Source organism: Oryctolagus cuniculus, chromosome 1 (assembly GCF_051225735.1).
Source record: "Oryctolagus cuniculus isolate XC-2025 breed Fujian yellow rabbit chromosome 1, ASM5122573v1, whole genome shotgun sequence".
NCBI classification, from domain to species: domain Eukaryota; kingdom Metazoa; phylum Chordata; class Mammalia; order Lagomorpha; family Leporidae; genus Oryctolagus; species Oryctolagus cuniculus.
The window spans coordinates 15,811,150-15,830,563 of NC_142867.1; the positions used below are offsets into that span (position 1 = coordinate 15,811,150).

The following is a 19,414-nucleotide window of genomic DNA, read 5'->3' on the forward strand; positions in this document are numbered from 1 at the left end:
TATCTCACTAAAAAAGCCTTCTAATCCTTTCTCTCTCTCCATGCCTTCAGGAGCTCCTAGAACCCAAATGTTGTGTTTTTTAATAGTATCCTGTAGATTCCCAACCATATTTTTTAGATTTCTAATTTCCTCTTCTTTTCTTTGGTTTGACTGTATATTTTTCTGTGCTCTGTCTTCTAAGTCTGATATTCTCTCTTCTGTTTCACTGACTCTGTTTTTAAGGTTCTCTAATGTGTTTGTCATTTGATCTATTGAGTTCTTCATTTCATTTTGATTTCTCCTCATTATCACACTTTCCTGTTCTACTAGTTTCTGCGTTTCATTTTGATTCCTCCTTAAGATTTCATTTTCCCGAAGGAGATTTTCTATCCTGTCCAGTAAGAAATTCCGTACCTCGAGCATTTGTTTTTGAAAACTTCTAATTGTTCTTATCATAAATTTTTTGAAATCCGTATCTTGCATTTCTTCTATCTCATCATCTTCATAGTCTTGTCTTGGGGTGTCTTGTTCATTTGGGGGTGCCATAATTTCTTCCTTGTTCTTGTTTCCTCTGTTTCTGCATTTGTTGCTTGGCATTGTGGAGATATTCTTTGGATTTTCTTGCCTCACTGTGGTGTTTTTTTCTTGTTATACTATGACTCTAGATTAAGTGGACTGTCTGCTTTTGATGGAGCCTTAGAGGCTTGAGATGGGTGTGGCCCGAGAGCTCTGTTTGGTTCCTCAGGGTTAAGAGTGTGCCAAAGGTGACACTCCCAGATTAGGCATGGTATATCTATCTTTCTTTCTTTCTTTCTTTCTTTCTTTCTTTCTTTCTTTCTTTCTTTCTTTTTCTTTTTTTTTTTTTTTTTTTTGATTCAGAGGGGAAGTAATTCTGCACAGCTGAGTGGAATTGAAGGTCCTTAGCAGGTAAATGATATACCCACAGGAGCCAGAGATCAGAAGCTCTTTGCCAAGGACCACACAGGAATCTGTGTGCCCTCAGTATGGGCTCAAATTCTCCTGCAGTCTCCCACTCCTGCAGTTGCCACGGTTACCGAATTGTAGCATCTCTGGAGAGTTCTCACGTAAATTCCGTGAGTTCTCTCCCCCACCGTCTCTTTTTTCACAGTCTCAGTTCATTAGCACCACACATTCACTAGGTCCTAATCTCTGTTATTTCAACACACCCCCCCCCCCCCCCCGGAGTCAGGTTTTTCTACTTGGCTGAAGGCGGGTGCAGTCCTCAGGATGCGCACTTATGATGTATGTCCAAAATGGCGCCTGCTCTTTGTCTTGCTCGCCTTTGAGAGGTGAGCGGAGAGAGAGAAACTCGTGTCCTTACTGGTCACTTTTTTTTTTCCTCTCTCTTCTAGTTAGTCTGGTGAACTTTTTCCAATGGGGTTTCAAGCCTTGTTCCCTCTAGTCTCCTCTTTCCACTTTCCCGCTGATGTCTCGGGTTATTGAGATTCGGCTCACCTCGCGTTCCAGCGCTGGTGTGTTGATTCTGCCGCTGGTGTCCTGAGCTGTGGGCTCCCAAGCCCTCCACGCAGGTCCACCATGAATCACTAGTTCCAGAAGAGTTTCCTCTGCTGTTTCTTCCCCTACTCTTCCTTTTTTTTTTTTTCTACAGGCAGAGTGGACAGTGAGAGAGACAGAGACAGAGAGAAAGGTCTTCCTTTTGCCATTGGTTCACCCTCCAATGGCCGCTGTGGCTGGTGCTCTGTGGCCAGCACACCCCGCTGATCCGATGGCAGGAGCCAGGTACTTCTCCTGGTCTCCCATGGGGTGCAGGGCCCAAGCACTTGGGCCATCCTCCACTGCACTCCCGGGCCACAGCAGAGAGCTGCCCTGGAAGGGGGGAAACTGGGACAGAATCCAGCGCCTCGAGTGGGACTAGAACCCAGTGTGCTGGCGCCGCAAGGTGGAGGATTAGCCTATTGAGCCACGGTGCTGGCCTCCTACTCTTCCTTGAACCTGCAATATCTCCACTTTTATTAAACTGTCTCTTCCTGGACTATCAGTGTACTCCCTTCCTATTCCGCCATCTTGCTCTTGACTGGGAGTAGTTTTATTTGAGCATTCATATGAGTGACTTATTCATATCATCCCAGGACCCATAAATAACTAGTATCAAGTGCAACTCAAGTAAATATCAGCCAAAAGGATGAAAGACAAAATCGAAAAATGCTTATGTCCTTATTAAAATAGACACAGGAACTGGAAAGTTTATTCTGATAGGTGAAAAACATCTAGAATTTTTGCCACTGCCTTCTGTGGCTAGTACTTTTCTCAGTCCTCACTCATTGTACTCACTTTCCTTACCTGTGGCTTTTAGCCTGTAGCCATCTAGAATATTCTGTTGTACTATCATTTTTTCTTATTATGCACATAACAGGTATATTCCTCTGAAGGAAGGCAGTGGCTTTTACTGTTTTTTTTTTTTTAAATTAACATATTATGGCAAATACGATCACTGGGCATGCATGAGATGAGGTATAAATACATTTTGAATTTATTTGTGTTAACTCTTTCTCCTGAAGGTATGAAGAATAAAATTTTATTTCCATAATCTAATTTATAGAAATCAGATTGCATATATAACTTTGCAAAATTATCCAATTTTTTCACACCTTTTTAGGACATAACTTATGCCTTTGTTCTTGAAGCTACAGATTAAAAAAAAAAAACAAAGGAAAACAAGGATAACCAAAGGTGTGAAAAAGATAATTTATCAATGTCAGAAGAATGACTGAAATTGGGTTGCATGCACACAATAAATATCAAAGTCCCATATGGCTGTATAGCCACTGTCAGGTGGATCCACAGATGGATACCGTCTGTTGCCCACTCTCAACAGAGTTCATATTGAGAACGGCTGTAAAGATGAGCTATTGAAAAATAAGAGCTATCAGAAGAGTCAGTAAGATCAGCATAATCAGTTCCATTCCTTGGATATTTGAACAAAGAAAAGCAAACAATGGGGGAGACTGTCATAGTAGATGTGATTGATGGCATTGTGGTCTCAGAGAGTAAAGTACAAATATGCAAGTGACTAGAATAGAAATAATGTATTGTTGAGATATGGGATTGCCACCAGGTTCTGAAATACCGTTTATGACTTAAAGACGGTGTGGAATAGAGGATTACAGAGGGTCATACAACAATTTTAAGACATTATCAACAGAATAAATGGCTCCCTGATGATGAATGCAAGAAAGCAAGTTAAGTGTGTAGCCCAAAATTATTAGAATATTACATTTCGATCCACAACATATTTTTTTAACATTTTGGATTGCTGTTCTAGAATAACCAATATCATTGAGATTCAGATGTCTGAGGAAAAAATGTATGGGTATTAGTAATCAGGAGTCCAACTTGGTAAGGATTATCATTCACAAATTGCCCACCATTGAGATTATGTAGATGATATGGAAGGGTCTAGAAAAGAAAATCTGTAGCTCAGGCCCTTGGTGATGTCCATTAGAATGAATACACTACTTGTAGAATACATTTTAAATCCAAGTTTGTCAACAAACTGATCTGGACAAATACATCATAATAGGTGATAGATTTTATGTTATATCAGGTGCAATTTTTAAATATGGAATTATAGTATGATGCATCACCTAATTTTGTAATATTTAATTATTGAAAATAAACATATCATTTACACATAAAATATTTACAGAGCTAGAGGCAGAGAAATAATTATATCAATGTTCCTCAACTGATTTTACTAAGCAAGTAATATTTACCAATGTCTAGACATTTTCATCATCACCACTCTATGTGATAAACTGTTGGTATCTAATGTTTATAGATCATTTGCACTATTAAACATCCTATTATTTCCTATATTCAGCTGACAATATTACTGGGCCCAAATTATCAGTAGCTCTAAATTTGAACAATCTTGAAGATGTAGAAGATTGATATTGATATAGCATATAGATATGTAAAGCAAAAAGAGAATTATAATAATATTAGTATTTTGGTTGTTAAAATATGGATATTAATATATTGCTCTTTAAGATTTTTTTTTTGACAGGAAGAGTGGACAGTGAGAGAAGAGACAGGGAGAAAGGTCTTCCTTTACCGTTGGTTCACCCTCCAATGGCCACTGCGGCCAGTGTGCTGCGGCCAGTGTACTGCGCTGATCCGAAGCCAGGAGCCAGGTGCTTCTCCTGGTCTCCCATGCCGGTCCAGGGCCCAAGGACTTGGGCCATCCTCCACTGCCCTCCCGGGCCACAGCAGAGAGCTGGCCTGGAAGAGGGGGCAACTGGGACAGAATCCAGCGCCCCGACTGGGACTAGAACCCAGTGTGCTGGTGCCACAAGGTGGAGGATTAGCCTATTGAGCCGTGGCACCAGCACTCTTTAAGATTTTTCATTTTCATGTTAAAATCAATTACAAATTGACAGTTTGTTATAGGTGTTCTTTTGTTTCACAGCTTTGTGGACTATAATTGTAGGCATTCACAATGCAGTGTTCAGTCATAATCTTAAATATTCATGAAATGAAGGAAGAGATGAGCAAAAAATGCATACAGAACAAATGATCAATATGCAAAAGAAGTTATTATCAATAATTATTAAAATATAATCATATTAAACTGTTCAATTAAAAGTTAGAATGGTCAGAATCTGTTTTAAAAATAATACTGTATTTAATAATTAACCACAAAGCATATTTCTGGAAAGAGGCTCACTTTGCTCACATTGTTGTTTAAGATTCAGACAATTAAATAAAAGAAAATGAGAGAAGATACCTGTCCTAAATAGAAATGACAAAGACAAACGTAATTTAACTTGGAGAGGTGAATAAATTTATAGGTGTTCAATATAGCAAAAGTATAAGATTCTATGGAATCACTAAAAGAAACACTGAATCAGATGAAACCAACGCTGATAAGGAAGCCACAGTTAATTTAAATCTAAACATTAGAGTTAATTTGGCTAGATATACTACTTGCCCACGTATTATAATTAGTCTTTGCTCTGGATACAAAAACAATGAAATTATTTCTGAGACAAATATTATCAAATAGTATTGTATGTAGCATGGTTTGTTAGAACAGCAGTCCATACTACATATCAAATACAAATTTTGCGTTGATTCTTAAAGACCCTGTGAAATGCATTTTTAACTTCTTTGTTCCGTAAGCTGTAAATCAAAGGGTTGAGCATAGGGATCACTAATGTGTAAAACACAGAAGCCATTTTATCAGTTTCAAAGGAGTGAGTGGATTTAGGTTGCACATACATAAATAGAAGTGACCCATAGAACACCACCACCACTGTCAGATGGGAACCACAGGTGGAGAAAGCCTTCTTCCTGCCCTCTGCAGAATGCATTCGACATATGGCTAACAGAATCAGTGTATAAGACAGTAAGACTACCAGGAGGGAGGAGATCAAATTAAATGCTGAAAAGAGTATGGTCAAGATTTCTAGGTCTCGTGTATGTGAGCAGAGCATAGGTAACACGGGAACAACATCACAGTAGAAATGACTGATGACATTAGAGCCACAGAAGGTCAACGTAAAATACATTGTAGGGAACATCACTGCCTGAAAGATACTGTAGAGGTATGGGATGCCCACCAGCAGGTGACAAAGTCTTGGATTCATGATGACATTGTAGAGCAGAGGGTTACAGATGGCCACATAACGATCATAGGCCATGGTCGACAAGATAGAAAGTTCACTGACAATGAACAGAATGAAGAAAGCCATCTGTGTAGCACATGCACAATAAGAAATGGTGTTTTTCTCTACAACAAAGTTTACCAGCATCTTGGGACAAATGACAGTGGAATTACCAAGATCAATGAAAGCCAGGTGCCTGATAAAGAAATACATTGGTGTGTGTAGGCGAGAGTCCAGTTGGGTCAAAATGATCATGCCCAGGTTGCCCACCACTGTGATGATATAGATGGTGAGAAAGACCCCAAAAAGGGGATGCTGTAGTTTAGGTTCCCTTGTGACTCCCATCAGAATGAAGTCATTGAACACTGTTAGGTTTGAGTGACCCATCAAGTACAATTGTGTCTTCTTGGAAAAAGCAGAAGGGTTTAATAAGCTTTGTTGTAGTGCAATCTAAAGAAAAAAATTACAAAGTTGGGGTGATTTTTTTCATTATAAAGGAGAGTAAAATAATCCCTACATCTGCTTTTGAAAGGAGAAAAAGGATAGAATCTTTCCCACAGGAAAGATCTGTATGAAGCATGTAAATTTATGCAATAGAGATTAAACACTAAATCTGATCAACTGTGCTTGGAGCATCCACATTGATATCAAAATCATGCAGATATTAATTAAGAATTATTAGATATGATTTCATTTACACAATGACTTTCCAGTTTTTCTTAGTGAACTTTCATATTTTTCTAAGATATTTTGCCCAATTGTGATATTCTTAAATGACAGAGGCAGATTTAACATGAAACCAATGAAGTGTAAGTGTTAAGCTTCTTTGTCTGTACTTCCAAGGGCCTGGAAAGACCTTAATAATGGACTTAATACACGACATATCTTTCTGAGATTTGTAAAAATATAGGACTTAGCCTGATCAAGCAAGCCCATTTTATCACACTTCATTTAGATAGCGATACACTGTTTGATCTATTAATATAGGGTCCTGCCAAATGAAGATTAAATGATTATGCTCTATTTGATGTTCAGTATATATACTTAACACAGTTTGAGCTCAATGTCATTCTTCATTGAATAATGCTATTTTGTGTAACAACGATATCACAGAACATTCCTAATACCCCGTGTTGGATGTATCTGCAGTTTCAATAGTAAAATTAAAATATTTACATATTTTATGATATTTGGACAATTTTGTTACCACTGATTTTTTATAATTTTTTCATTCTATGCAAATAACCACATTTGTTTGAACTTGCACTTATAATTTTATTTCCTTTTACAAAAAGAAAGCCTGAAATAAGCTTAAGGCACACATAACCTTGATCTACTCTTGCTTAAAAACACAATTTATGTCAATAGTCAGGGAATTTGAGTATTTTATTCTATATACTTTGTTTTTCTAACATAACATTGTGGATGATAGGTTATACAAGGAATTTAAAATATTTATTTGAATATTTGTTATATCATTTATTACTAAAATATCAATTTATTCCTGGAATTTTACAATGGAGCATTTATAGCACTGTGATTTTCAACTGCATCAATGACAAATACCTCAGCATTCATTAAAAATATTTACATGAGATGTTCATTAAACAAATGGAATGGAACTTATTAAAGATACTAAGCTAATTTAACAAAATATAGTTGGATTCCCTTTCTATCACATTCAGTTTAACCTCAGTAAAACCTGGAAGTCTTTAAAAATTCTTTGTAATTGGAGGAGTAATTGGAGTTCAAAATACTCAGCCAAAGAAAATTCAAAATAGTTAATACAATGTAATAAGATGACAGCATTAGTTTGAACAACTATCAGATAGAAACTTCTGGTATCCCCACACATGGTTCAAAGATATATTTTGGAGCAACTGCAGTCCATAGCCATCTAGTGAAAGTAGACAGTAATTCTAGGAACCTGTTCATTGTTGGTGAATATTTTCCTAGATTTTTGCCTGCTGTTTTTCCATTGATTTCTCTCCTATTTCAGGTCATTTGTTTATGCATCAATAAGAACAGTAAGTATACCTTCTTTTGTAAACTTTGCTATGAATTTGAAGTGTTGCAAGGTCCACTATCATATAGCTTTATGGTGGAAGAAAAGGTGAATGGATTAAGAAAAGGTTTCAGAATTTCAGCCCCAATCCTCCCAAGTTAAAATCTTCAATGCTTTTCCTAGTTTATTGAATCTATCTTTATTTTGTCTCCGCTATTATCTCCCTCAGATGTCTGGATTCATTTTATCCTGCCAATTCTTCTCACATGAAGATGACTGATTTTTTTAAAATTTGCAGCATTGTAAAGTCAGTTAGGAATTATTTGTAGCTCAGAGGATTCTCTGTAATCCATAAAAGTTATTTTATCATTAACAGTTTGTGATTGATATACTCATGCTGTATGTAACCTTTAATACATATTAAATACATATGTGCTAAAATTTGTTAATTGTTCACATGAAAATTAGATGTATCTGGGTGTTTTATATTATGTCTGAAAATTCCTTCATTAACAGAATTAATTAATATATATGGTTGATAATCAGTTTTTTTCTAATTTCCACTTCATTTCCATGCCACTATCATCAACCACATATCAGACAGGTCTAAGACATCTATTCGGTTCCTAGGACTTAATGCCTTACTACTCCAGGGAAACTCATTTCACAATGGAGATAATTATTTTTGTGCTTTATTAAAGAATTAGTTTTTGGTTACTATAAGAGTGTCTGTAGTCTAAAGCCAGAAGTAATGTGAAATTATTCATATTTAGGTGACCCTACAAATCAGTGATAACTCTTACCCACTTACCTTTACTGAACCAGATTTACTTTTCCAAAGACACCTAGTTCTTCTTTGAGAATAATTTATGGTCTTCTTCCCATTTTTTGGTGCTCCCTTAGGACGTATGCAATTCATTGAAATCATTATGCCCAAATCTTCTGAGAGATTTTAAAAAACACTTCCTTGATATACCTGTTAATTATCTAGGGTACCATACATAGTCACCAATGAGGAAATTGTGAACGACAACTCAAAGAAAGGAACAAAACAATATGTATTTGCTGTTCCCTTGTGTGGATATCAACCCAAATCAACCAATAATTAAAATAGCAATGAAAATATTTTCTCTTTTTTTTTTTTTTTTTTTTTGACAGGCAGAGTGGACAGTAAGAGAGAGAGACAGAGAGGAAGGTCTTTCTTTTGCCATTGGTTCACCCCCCAAGTGGCTGCCACACCCAGCGCACTACACAGATCCAAAGCCAGGAGCCAGGTGCTTCTCCTGGTCTACCATGCAGGTGCAGGGCCCAAGCACTTGGGTCATCCTCCACTGCACTCCCAGGCCACAGCAGAGAGCTGGCCTGGAAGAGGAGCAACCGGGACAGAATCTGGTGCCCCAACCAGGACTAGGACCCGGGGTGCCGGCGCCGCAGTCGGAGGATTAGCCTAGTGAGCTGCAGCGCACCCGAAAATATTTTCGTATTAGATTTATTCTAACAAAATTTGTCACTTCCAATGTCAAGATGAATATGTTGTTGTCATTATCATGTGGAAATGTTCCCTTGAATTAGTTAAAGTTTAAAAACACATTATTTAATTCATAGACATGAGATCAAAACAATTTTTATCTTGAGAAGGCAGCTAACACATTTAAGTATGTAAGTTGCCCAAAGTCATGTAATGGATAACTGAGAATTTGAAATTAGAACCTCAACACCAGATAAGATATCTACATGCTTTATCTCTCTTGTAGAAAATTATAAGAAATTATGTTTTTGTCCCCGCTCAGGAAATAATACAATCAGATAATCATTGTATTATAATGGTTTTGATGAAGTTATACAATAGATTATATTTTATCCCTTAGCACCTTTGTGTAACATTCATTGCCTTTGAAATGCATCCATGCTATGTTTTCCGGCAGCATTATACCCATTTCATGAATTTATCATAATTCTTTAACTATCCTCCTGTTGTTTGAATTTTGGATTGTCATTAATAGTCTAGTATAAACACTCCTATAAAAACATATTTGTTGACATAACCATTAGTTTTTCTTGACTGTAGATATAAGACTGGAATTACCTAATCTTAGGATGTATATGTATAAAACTTTAGAAGAGACTGTATTTTCAAATTTAATTTATCATCTTACATTGCTAGCAGCCATGTATGGAGGTCTGATTTTCTCCCCATCTTCATCAATATTTGATGTATAAAGTGTTTTCATAATCTTTACTATAGAAGGAGGAACTGGAAAAACTATTATTTAATTGTGACTTGACATTCATCTTAATTCCAATGACAGTGAATGTTTATATGCAGTTGTTTATTATTTTTTGTGATGTTCCTTAATGTTGCCCATTTTTAGTTGGGTTATGTTTCTTAACTACTTTTTCAGATTTTCTTCTAGAAGTTCTACTGATATTTAGTTCTTTGGTTCTCATAATAGCAGAGCTGTTCTAGCACTAGCAGTGACCTAAAAATGTCTCCCTCTGAGTCATCCACATGTAGAGAATTGATTGTGATGCAAGGATTGCTGTGGGTAGAAGAAGCTAATGAAGCCATTACCCAATGTCCAGGTACATAGGCCCCTCCTAAACCTTAGGAGTGAGTAGGAGAACTAAGAATTGATCTTTGTTCCTGCTTCAAACCTTGCTTTAATTCTTTAATGCATTCATGGATCAAGAGAATTACCAATTCTACCGTGGGTATGGTGAACTTTACTGTGGAGAAATCTGAAATTTTTATTCTTTGAAAGGTGTTTAATTTTGGGGGGTAGGTGTCAGAAAATAAACATGTTTGGCTCAGCCTGCAAACTTTGTCTCATGGATGGTATTGCAAGTGTCAGTTAAACTTTCCCACATCTGTGTACACTTACATGGTGCTTGATCAGTGAATTGAACAGTGTGCACACTGAATGTGGATTTCCCATTCCCTGGCTGTATCTTTTCTCAGATTCATCCAAAATTTATCAAGACTGTGGTAATCAAAAGCATTTTGTTTGTTTGTTGTTGTTTTTTTAAGATTTATTTATTTATTTCAAAGGCAGAGTTATATATAACGAGAGAGTGAGAGTTTCCATCTGCTGGTTCACTCCCAAAATGGCTGCAATGACCAGAGCCAGGTAAATCAGGCTCATTGGCAGGGAGCTGGATGGGAAGTGGAGTAGCCAGGGATCCCATAAGGGATGCCACAGCACCAGCCACATTTTGTTCTTTAATCCATAAAGATTATGGGTTTTAAATTAAATTCCTTTGTGTAGATTTGGAGTGGTTTCTTTCCTCAAAATAAAATTTGCAAATTGAGACTGACATTGTGAGGTAGCAGATTAAGCTACCACCTATGTTGCTGGGACCCCATATAGGCACTGGTTAAAGTACCAGCTGCTCCACTTCCAATCTGGCTCTCTGGTAATGTGCCTGGAATGCAGGAGAAAATGGGAGACCTAGATGAAGCTCCAGGATCTTGGCTTCAGCTTGGCCAAACCCTAGCTGTTGAGGCAATTTAGGGAGTGATCAAGTGGATGTAAGATCCTCTGTCTCTCTCTCTCCCACTCTTCTCTGTAACTCTCTGCCTTTCAAATAAAGAAATGAATCTATATAATATAAAAGTTGTAAAACTATAGAAACAATCTGTTCTTTTGTGTTAAATGTATTTCAGTATTTGCTATTTGCCTGGTTTTGGTTTCCACCCTGTGGTCCCAGGATTTCATGCAGGATGATTTGTCTTAAAGGTTTTTTAACCATTGCAAGAAACAAAACAATAAATCATATCTTTCCTTTTAGTTTTAAATTACATGGGTATGCATAGTATGGAATTATATTTTGACATATTTATAGGATTTTAAACAGGTTATGATGTTTTCTTTTGGCTCTCATTATTTCAACAAAAAGTCTGAGTTCATCCTGATTACTTATTTTGTCTTACTGTGTGTGACATATTTTCAATAGGTATTTGAAATTTCAAAAAATTACATCCTTGAATGTCACATAGAAACTCCTTTTAAAAATATTCTATGCTTCCTCACACTTATTCTTTTTCTTTACTTTTAGCTTATATTAAAATTGTACATATTACTCATGATTTATGGAATATTTTGATGCATCTATGCATTGTGCATGTGCAGTGGTGAGTATGATAACTGTGGGGGTGAGAAGAGATGGCTCTGGATTGGAGATGATGCTAGAGAGACAAAGTGACCAGAACATGAAGAGCCTTGTTTTTCATGCTAGGGAATTGAAATTTTATCTTGTGAGCAAAAGGGATCAACCAGAAACACTGAAATGGGAATATAATCAAATCATATTCATATTTTTAAAAAATCCTCTCAGGCCAGCGCCGCGGCTCACTAGGCTAATCCTCCGCCTGCGGCGCAGGCACCCCGGGATCTAGTCCTGGTTGGGACACCGGATTCTGTCCCGGTTGCTCCTCTTCTAGTCCAGCTCTGTGCTGTGGCCCGGGAAGGCGGTGGAGGATGGCCCAGGTGCTTGGGCCCTGCACCGAATGGGCAACCAGCAGGAAGCACCTGGCTCCTGGCTTCAGATTGGTGCAGCGCCAGCCATAGCGGCCACTTGGGGGGTGAAACAATGGAAAAAGGAAGACCTTTCTCTCTGTCTCTCTTTCTCACTAACTCTGCCTGTCAAATTAAATAAATAAATAAAATAAATTAAAAAAACCTCTGAATCCTGGCATTCTGTTGAATAATGGGGTGATTTTAGCAAATAGTAACACATGGTATAATTCAAATAGTTAAAAAAAAAGGTTTTAAAATATTTTCACAACAAGTAAATGATAAATATTTAGACTGATGGATATACTATTTAACCTGGTTTGATTAATACATCATGTATACATGGATTGGAACATCACATTTTATCAGCTACATATGTATAAGTATTATGCCAATAATTTTTTTAAAAAATATTATTTATCTTTTAAAAGGCAGAGTGACAGAGACACACAAACAGAAAGAGATCATCCATCTGCTGGTTCACTTCCCAAATGACTGCAAGGAAGAAGGGCTGTGACAGGCCAAAATCAGAACTGATCTCCATCTGTATCTCCCACACAGGTGGCAGGGTACCAAGTACTTGGACCATCTTCCACTGCTACCCTGGAGCACAAGCAGGGAGCTGGTTGGAAATGCTACAGCTGGGACTTGATCTGGCACTTTAATATGGGAGGCTGGCAGCTTATCTTGCTACAGCACGGTGCTGGCTCCAATGTCAATGATATTTCAGGAAATTCTTTTTTTTTTCCTCCCCTAATACTTAAATATGGATGTTTTTTATTGTGTTGAGTTCAAATTCACTGTCTTTTTTTATTTCTTGTCTGAAATGTCAATTCTGCTTTATGAAATGATCAATGGAATGTTTATGACAGATGTAATGCTCAACCTTAATTATGCAGTTTCCACACAATTTTGAAGATTCATTTATTTTTTTGAAAGTCAGAGCTACAGAACAAAAATAAATATAAAGAAAGAAGAAGCCGATACGACAGATAAAAAGGGCTTCTTTCTGCTGAGAACCGTCACTCGTATGGGATGCCCCTGTTCATAGGCTGCAGCTTAACCCAGTACACCACCACAGCTACCCCCAGTTTCCCTATTTTAATGTCTGTTTCTCTTTTTAATATTCATGTTTACTTTTAAATCCTTGCAAATGTGTGTAACTGTTATACTGTCCTTGTCTACTACTTCCATCATCTCTACTATGATTAATGTCTTTCTGATAAGTGACTTTTCTTTTTGTTTTTACAAGATTTATTTATTTGAAAGGCAGTGAGTTACAGAGAGAGAGGGAGAGAGATCTTCCATCCAGTGGTTCACTCCCCAAATGGCCACATCGGCCAAGACTTGGCCAGCCTAAAGCTAGGCTCCAGGAACTCGACTTAGGGCTCCCCTGTGGGTGACAGGGCCTCCTTGGGCCCTTACCTGGGCTTTCATTTGCTGCTTTTGCTGGTGCATCGACAGTGAGCTAGAATGAAAGGGGAGCAGCTGGGACTTGAACCAGCAGTCTTACGGGATGTCTGAATTTCATGTGGTGGCTTAATCCACTATATCACAACAATGACCTCAAGATACATGGTTTTCCTTGAAATTATGGGTACTATTCTCCTGATTCTTCAACTTAACAAATAAATATTTCTTTGGTAGCTGGATATTGCAATCATATTGCCATTGAGACGCAGAATGTTTTAATCATTTGTTTAAACAATATTGAATTGTTTATTTTTTTTTTTTTGGTAGGTGGTTTATCTACTTGAAAATTGGCTTAACTCTTTTTTTGTTGTTGTTGTTGTTGCCTGTAGATTTCTTTTTCTAATTTATTTTTTTATTTAGTAAATATAAATTTCCAAAGTACAGTTAATGGATTACAATGACTCCCCCCCCCATAATTTCCCTCCCACTCACACCCCTCCCATCTCCCGCTCCCTCTCCCATTCCATTCACATCAAGATTCAAATTTAGTATTGAGATATAATCCATAAGAAACTGGCTTAGTGATTTAGTTGCTCTGAGGAAGTGTCTTTTCCCTTCTGCTATTACCATTGAATGCCATAAATATTCTATAATTCTGGAGTTTGCTAGTGCTTGAATGTATCCCATTCCTATGCCAATTTATGGATTTCATCTCCCAGTTCTTGTCGCTTTTTCTTCTTTCAGTAGTTGTGGTTAGCAAGACCTTATGGGATATCATTGTAATATGAGCAGCTTAGGGGCCATCCAAAGTCCCAACAGACTCCAAGCTGATTATTAATCACATTTCCTATCCTTGTCTCTACATGAAAGTAGTCAGCTCTATGTGGTCCAGACACCTTAACCCTTCTTGTTTGGATTTTGTGTCCTCATCTAAACAGGACTATTGCATTCTCCTTGTGTGCTACCACCATCTCACATCAAGGACAGGAAAGGAATCCTTTCTCTAATAAACCGTAGCCTGTCTGCCAGTTGTCAACTTTATGAAAACATATATCACCTATGACATACACCTGTGTAGATTCCATCAGCAGAGTTATTAAAATACAAAATCCCAGCAACAGAAAGTGACAACTGCTGCCAGAAACATGTAGCAATTTCTTATCAAATTTTGAGCACCCTCTTATTTTACTCCATTGATTATCCTCATTTTCCTGTCATTTTAATGTACATTTTAAATCATGGTTAGGCTCTATTTATAGATATTAGCATATGAGTGTTTTGCAGACTGTGTTAATTTTCCTACCTTTCTGACAATGAATCCTTAGTCATTTCTGGTTGCCCTTTTGTCTCTACTGTGCAATATAATAATGCCTAGGATATAGCACACATGGGTAAATAATAATGTGATGGATAAACCTTAGATCTAAGTCACATTTCTTGTAGTATTGTTCAAACTCATTCCATATATTAGACAGGAAATACATGGATTGGCAACTCGACAGGGAGATACTTAATCCAAACATCAGAAATTTGCTTATGGACCGTGTGTGTGAGCAAGTGTGTGTTATGTATGTTTGTGTGGTGCTTCAGAAGGTTTTAATAAGAATACTATTTGTCAGGTTTCTTATCTTGCACATCTGTACAAAATATCTTTTGTAAGGAGTCTAGTAACATTTAAACATTGATCACTTAGGTAATGCACGTTTGATCGAATTGATTATTATCAAGTATTCCTTCTGCAATGTTTTGCAGAATTAAAAAAAATCCTCCCTTCATATTTTCTTGATTATTTTCAAATCTTTATAGTATTTTAGTTAATTATATACTTTAGGGATCTACAGGAGTCATGGGAAATTCCAAAGTCCCTTAAGACAAATAATGCTTCCTAAGGGTTTACTTACTGCTTCCAAACACTTAAGCATATGATAGTGCTTATAGATGCTGATGTTATATATAAATGTGTGTCTAGTTCTCTAAATTTGCCCTATTAGAGGGAAATAAATATGTAAAGCCTTTATTTGTTTCTTGTGATTGATGTGTATCAATGATTAATGATTTCTTTAATTATTTTATCTAGAGTTATTTTTAGGTATGTACCCTGGAAATACTGGTTAAATACATATCATGTTATCATCAACTGAAACTCTTTTGGTAAAGGGTGAGAAACCACTAAAACAAGCATGACATTCCTAAATTTGAAAACGTAAAATATCATCTTTTGGTAAGTTAAGAGTATTTTGTAAAAATGGTTTAATTTATTTCAATTATTTTCAGTAGAAAAATTACACTTGCTTTATATCATAGAGGCATACATAAATTAAAAATTTTGGGTTGGCGCTGGCACTGTGGCTTAGTAGGTTAAGACTCTGCCTGTGGTGCTGGCATCCCATACAGGCACTGGGTGGAGTTCCAGCTGCTCCACTTCCAGTCCAGGTCCCTGCTAATGGCTCGGAAAGCAGCAAAGATGACCCACGTCTTTAGGCCCCTGCATTATATGGGATATCCAGAAGAAGCTTCTGGCTTCAGATCGGCTCAACTCCGGCAATTGCAGCCTTTTGGGGAATCAACCAGGGTATGGAAGACCTCTCTACTTCTCCCTCTTTCTGTAATGCTCTCAAATAAATAAGTGAATCTTTTAGTAAAAGAATATTAGGATTCATTTAATGTAATTCCATATGCTATCATTTAATTATGTTTATGATGTCTTATTAAATTTAGCATAGATTGATTATACTCTAGTATAAACAATATCTTTGAATTTCTGATTTCCAATTGGAAACTTTTGTGTCTTTTATTATGCTTGGAATTATAAATACTTGCACTAGTAACCCATTCTTTCCAATATACCATTTGCTTGATATACAAGAAAGATCAAGGCAGAGGATTAGATAATAGATCTAAATAATTCAAATTTATACAGTGATGGATATGTACCATTATCTATGTTACTCAAAATGGCAGCCAATAGTTACATATGTGTATTGAGTACCTGGATTGGGATTAGTCAAAAAACTGAAATTTTAAATTCAAATAGATTGTAGCTGATTTAAATTCATATTTCCATATGAGCATGCACTTAACTGGTTACTGCGTTTTACAGAACACTCAAGAGAGAGTGCACTGATTCTCAGTTTTGAATGTCGAGGTTTAACATAATTTGTTGAAGAGACTTTTACACTATAGTAAATAATCTGCTCATGTTTACACAGTATATAAGAAATCCTGAAAACTACAGACTAATCCTTTGTCATAGAAAATTGAAGAGCACACATTTGCTTTTCTACTTAATTAATTCAGTTGTGGAAATTGAATTGGTGGACTAAAATAACCTGCTTGATGTATACATAGCCACACCAGCACCCATCAAAGTAAAATCTCATATAGCATCTATCTTTTTCTAATTTATTGCATACTTCGTCTACCTATCTTTTATATCTATATAATCTGAATAGTTGTTATAGACCTAAAGCATTAGTTAACATTTCACATGAAGTGTTTATTGCTTTTTATTTAGAAATACTATTATGTAGGTATAATTAGACAAGGCTGAGATAACAGATACGAAATCCTCAACAGTACAGAGTCAAATTAAAGGACAGTGATATTTTTAATCTAAGGTTAAATATTTTTTAATCCCATGTTGGACTAATTCCAACCTCTTTACCTGTGTGGCTGTTGAAATATAAAAGGAAAATCAATTAATGTAACTTATGAAGATAATTCAAATTTCATCACTGTTTTATCTCCTTATCTCTAAAATGATATGTTATCTCAATTAAATCTGAATGAACAAGAGAAAGGAAGACAGGGATTGCTCTATTCTATTATGGTATATTGACAATTGTAAAAGCTTGCTTTGGGGGGGTAAATGGAATTACTTTTTAAATGACTAGCATTGCATGTGGTTGCTTGCATTGAGATTGCAATGTGTGCATTTATTTTGTAGTTGTGACATCCTGTTGACATTGAATAAGACTTTCATAATAAATACACAATCCTGAAAACAGAAAGCTTCAAATAAGTAAACTTTGCAAAACCATTATGGTCATATATGTATATATATGTTACATAAACCATTATATATAATATAAATCATTATAATCATACATATATATGTTTACCATTATGATTTATATAATGTGTTTGGGAAAGCAGCAGAAGGCAACACAAGTATCTGGGCACCTGAAACCCATGTGGAGACTTGGGTGGAGTTCTAGGCTCCCGGTTTCAACCTGGGCTAACCCTGCATGTTGGGAACATTGAAGAGTGAACTAGTACAGGGAAGATCCCTCTCTCTCCCTCCTTCCCTCCCTCCCTCCCTCCCTCCCTCCCTCCCTCCCTCTACCTCTTTTCTAACTCTGCCTTTCAGATAAGTAAATAGATCTTTAAAAAATGAATATTAAGCAGAAGGCTTTGACTTAATTTTGCGACTTGCAACCACCATCTTCCCTTCATGGGAGTGTCACCTTCCTACAGGGATAGACACTTTAAAGACCATCTGAAATCTTTGAGAGCCTAGATGTTTTTGACTTATTTCTTTAAGAGAAAAATCACAACTAGTGCACAAAAAGACGGTAGTCAAGTTCCTAATACTTGGAAAATATTTGGGCTTGGCATAAATATGTTTATTTTTCTAAGGACACAGGCCCTTCCATGCTACAATTTGATTTTTAATAAATATCAACTTCTCCTCTATCCATTGTGATCCACTTACCTTTTTCACCTCAGATTTTAGGAAAAGGAATGAACAGATGGCGGAAGAGAATGTTTCGGTTGTTACTGAGTTTATTCTTCTGGGGTTGACAGATCGTGCTGAACTCAAAGTTGTCCTATTTGTGCTGTTCCTGGTGATCTATTCCATCACCGTGGTGGGGAATCTGGGTATGATCTTCTTAATCCGAATCACACCGAAGCTCCACACACCCATGTACTTCTTCCTTAGCTGCCTTTCACTTGTGGACGCCTGCTATTCATCCGTCATTGCTCCAAAAATGCTGATCAGCTTCTTGGTTGAGAGAGAATCCATTTCTTTCCCTGCCTGCATAGCACAGCACTTGTTTTTTGGGGTGTTCATTACCACGGAAGGTTTCTTGCTTTCAGCGATGGCTTACGACCGCTATGTGGCCATTGCCAACCCTTTGCTTTACAACGTGGCCATGTCCAGGAGAAAGTGTGTCGTGCTGCTGGCTGGGTCCTTCACGGGTGGCCTGATTAACTCGTTGACACACACCATTAGCCTGGGGAGACTCTCCTTTTGTGGACCCAATGTTGTGAGCCACTTCTTCTGTGATGTTCCCCCTCTGCTGAAGCTGTCATGTTCTGATACGTCTATGAATGAGTTTTTGCTTTTAACCTTCTCTGGAATCATTGCCACGGGCACGTTCTTGATAGTGATTATTTCCTATGTATTCATCGCTGTCGCTATTCTGAAAATCCACTCAGCCTCAGGCAGGAAGAAAGCTTTCTCCACCTGTGCCTCTCACCTGACTGCTGTGAGCATATTCTACGGAACTTTGAGTTTCAGCTACATTCAGCCAAGCTCCCAGTATTCTGTGGAGCAGGAGAAGGTGGTTTCTGTGTTCTATACACTGGTGATTCCTATGTTAAACCCACTGATTTACAGTTTGCGAAACAAGGAGGTCAAGGATGCTGTGAAAAGAGCCCTGGGCTCGACACATTTCTCATGTGAAAGTTACTGTTAATCTTACCACATGTACTAGTCAGTCCTCATTTACTGAGAGTCACATGAATTCAGCGACTTCTGGAGTTAATGTATTTTTATAATTATTCTATTCTTAATATTCATTATTCACGTGAGGAATAAAACTAGAAAATTGAAGTGACTTCATGTATAA

At 37.0% G+C, this 19,414-nt stretch overlaps 2 protein-coding genes across 2 annotated transcripts; one reads left to right on the top strand and one right to left on the bottom strand.

The window, feature by feature from the left end:
- Positions 1-5,072: 5,072 nt before the first annotated feature.
- Positions 5,073-6,014, bottom strand: LOC100342012 (olfactory receptor 8K5-like). The gene has a single exon (XM_002709131.3). The coding sequence runs from the start codon at positions 6,012-6,014 to the stop codon at positions 5,073-5,075; it is 942 nt and encodes a 313-aa protein (XP_002709177.3).
- Positions 6,015-18,310: 12,296 nt separating this feature from the next.
- Positions 18,311-19,261, top strand: OR5J2 (olfactory receptor family 5 subfamily J member 2). The gene has a single exon (XM_008273033.4). The coding sequence runs from the start codon at positions 18,311-18,313 to the stop codon at positions 19,259-19,261; it is 951 nt and encodes a 316-aa protein (XP_008271255.3).
- The last annotated feature ends 153 nt before the right edge of the window (positions 19,262-19,414 follow it).

Coding starts and splice junctions, on each gene's coding strand:
- LOC100342012 (XM_002709131.3), bottom strand. CDS start 6,014: ATGGGTCACTCAAACCTAACAGTGTTCAATGACTTCATTCTGATGGGA.
- OR5J2 (XM_008273033.4), top strand. CDS start 18,311: ATGGCGGAAGAGAATGTTTCGGTTGTTACTGAGTTTATTCTTCTGGGG.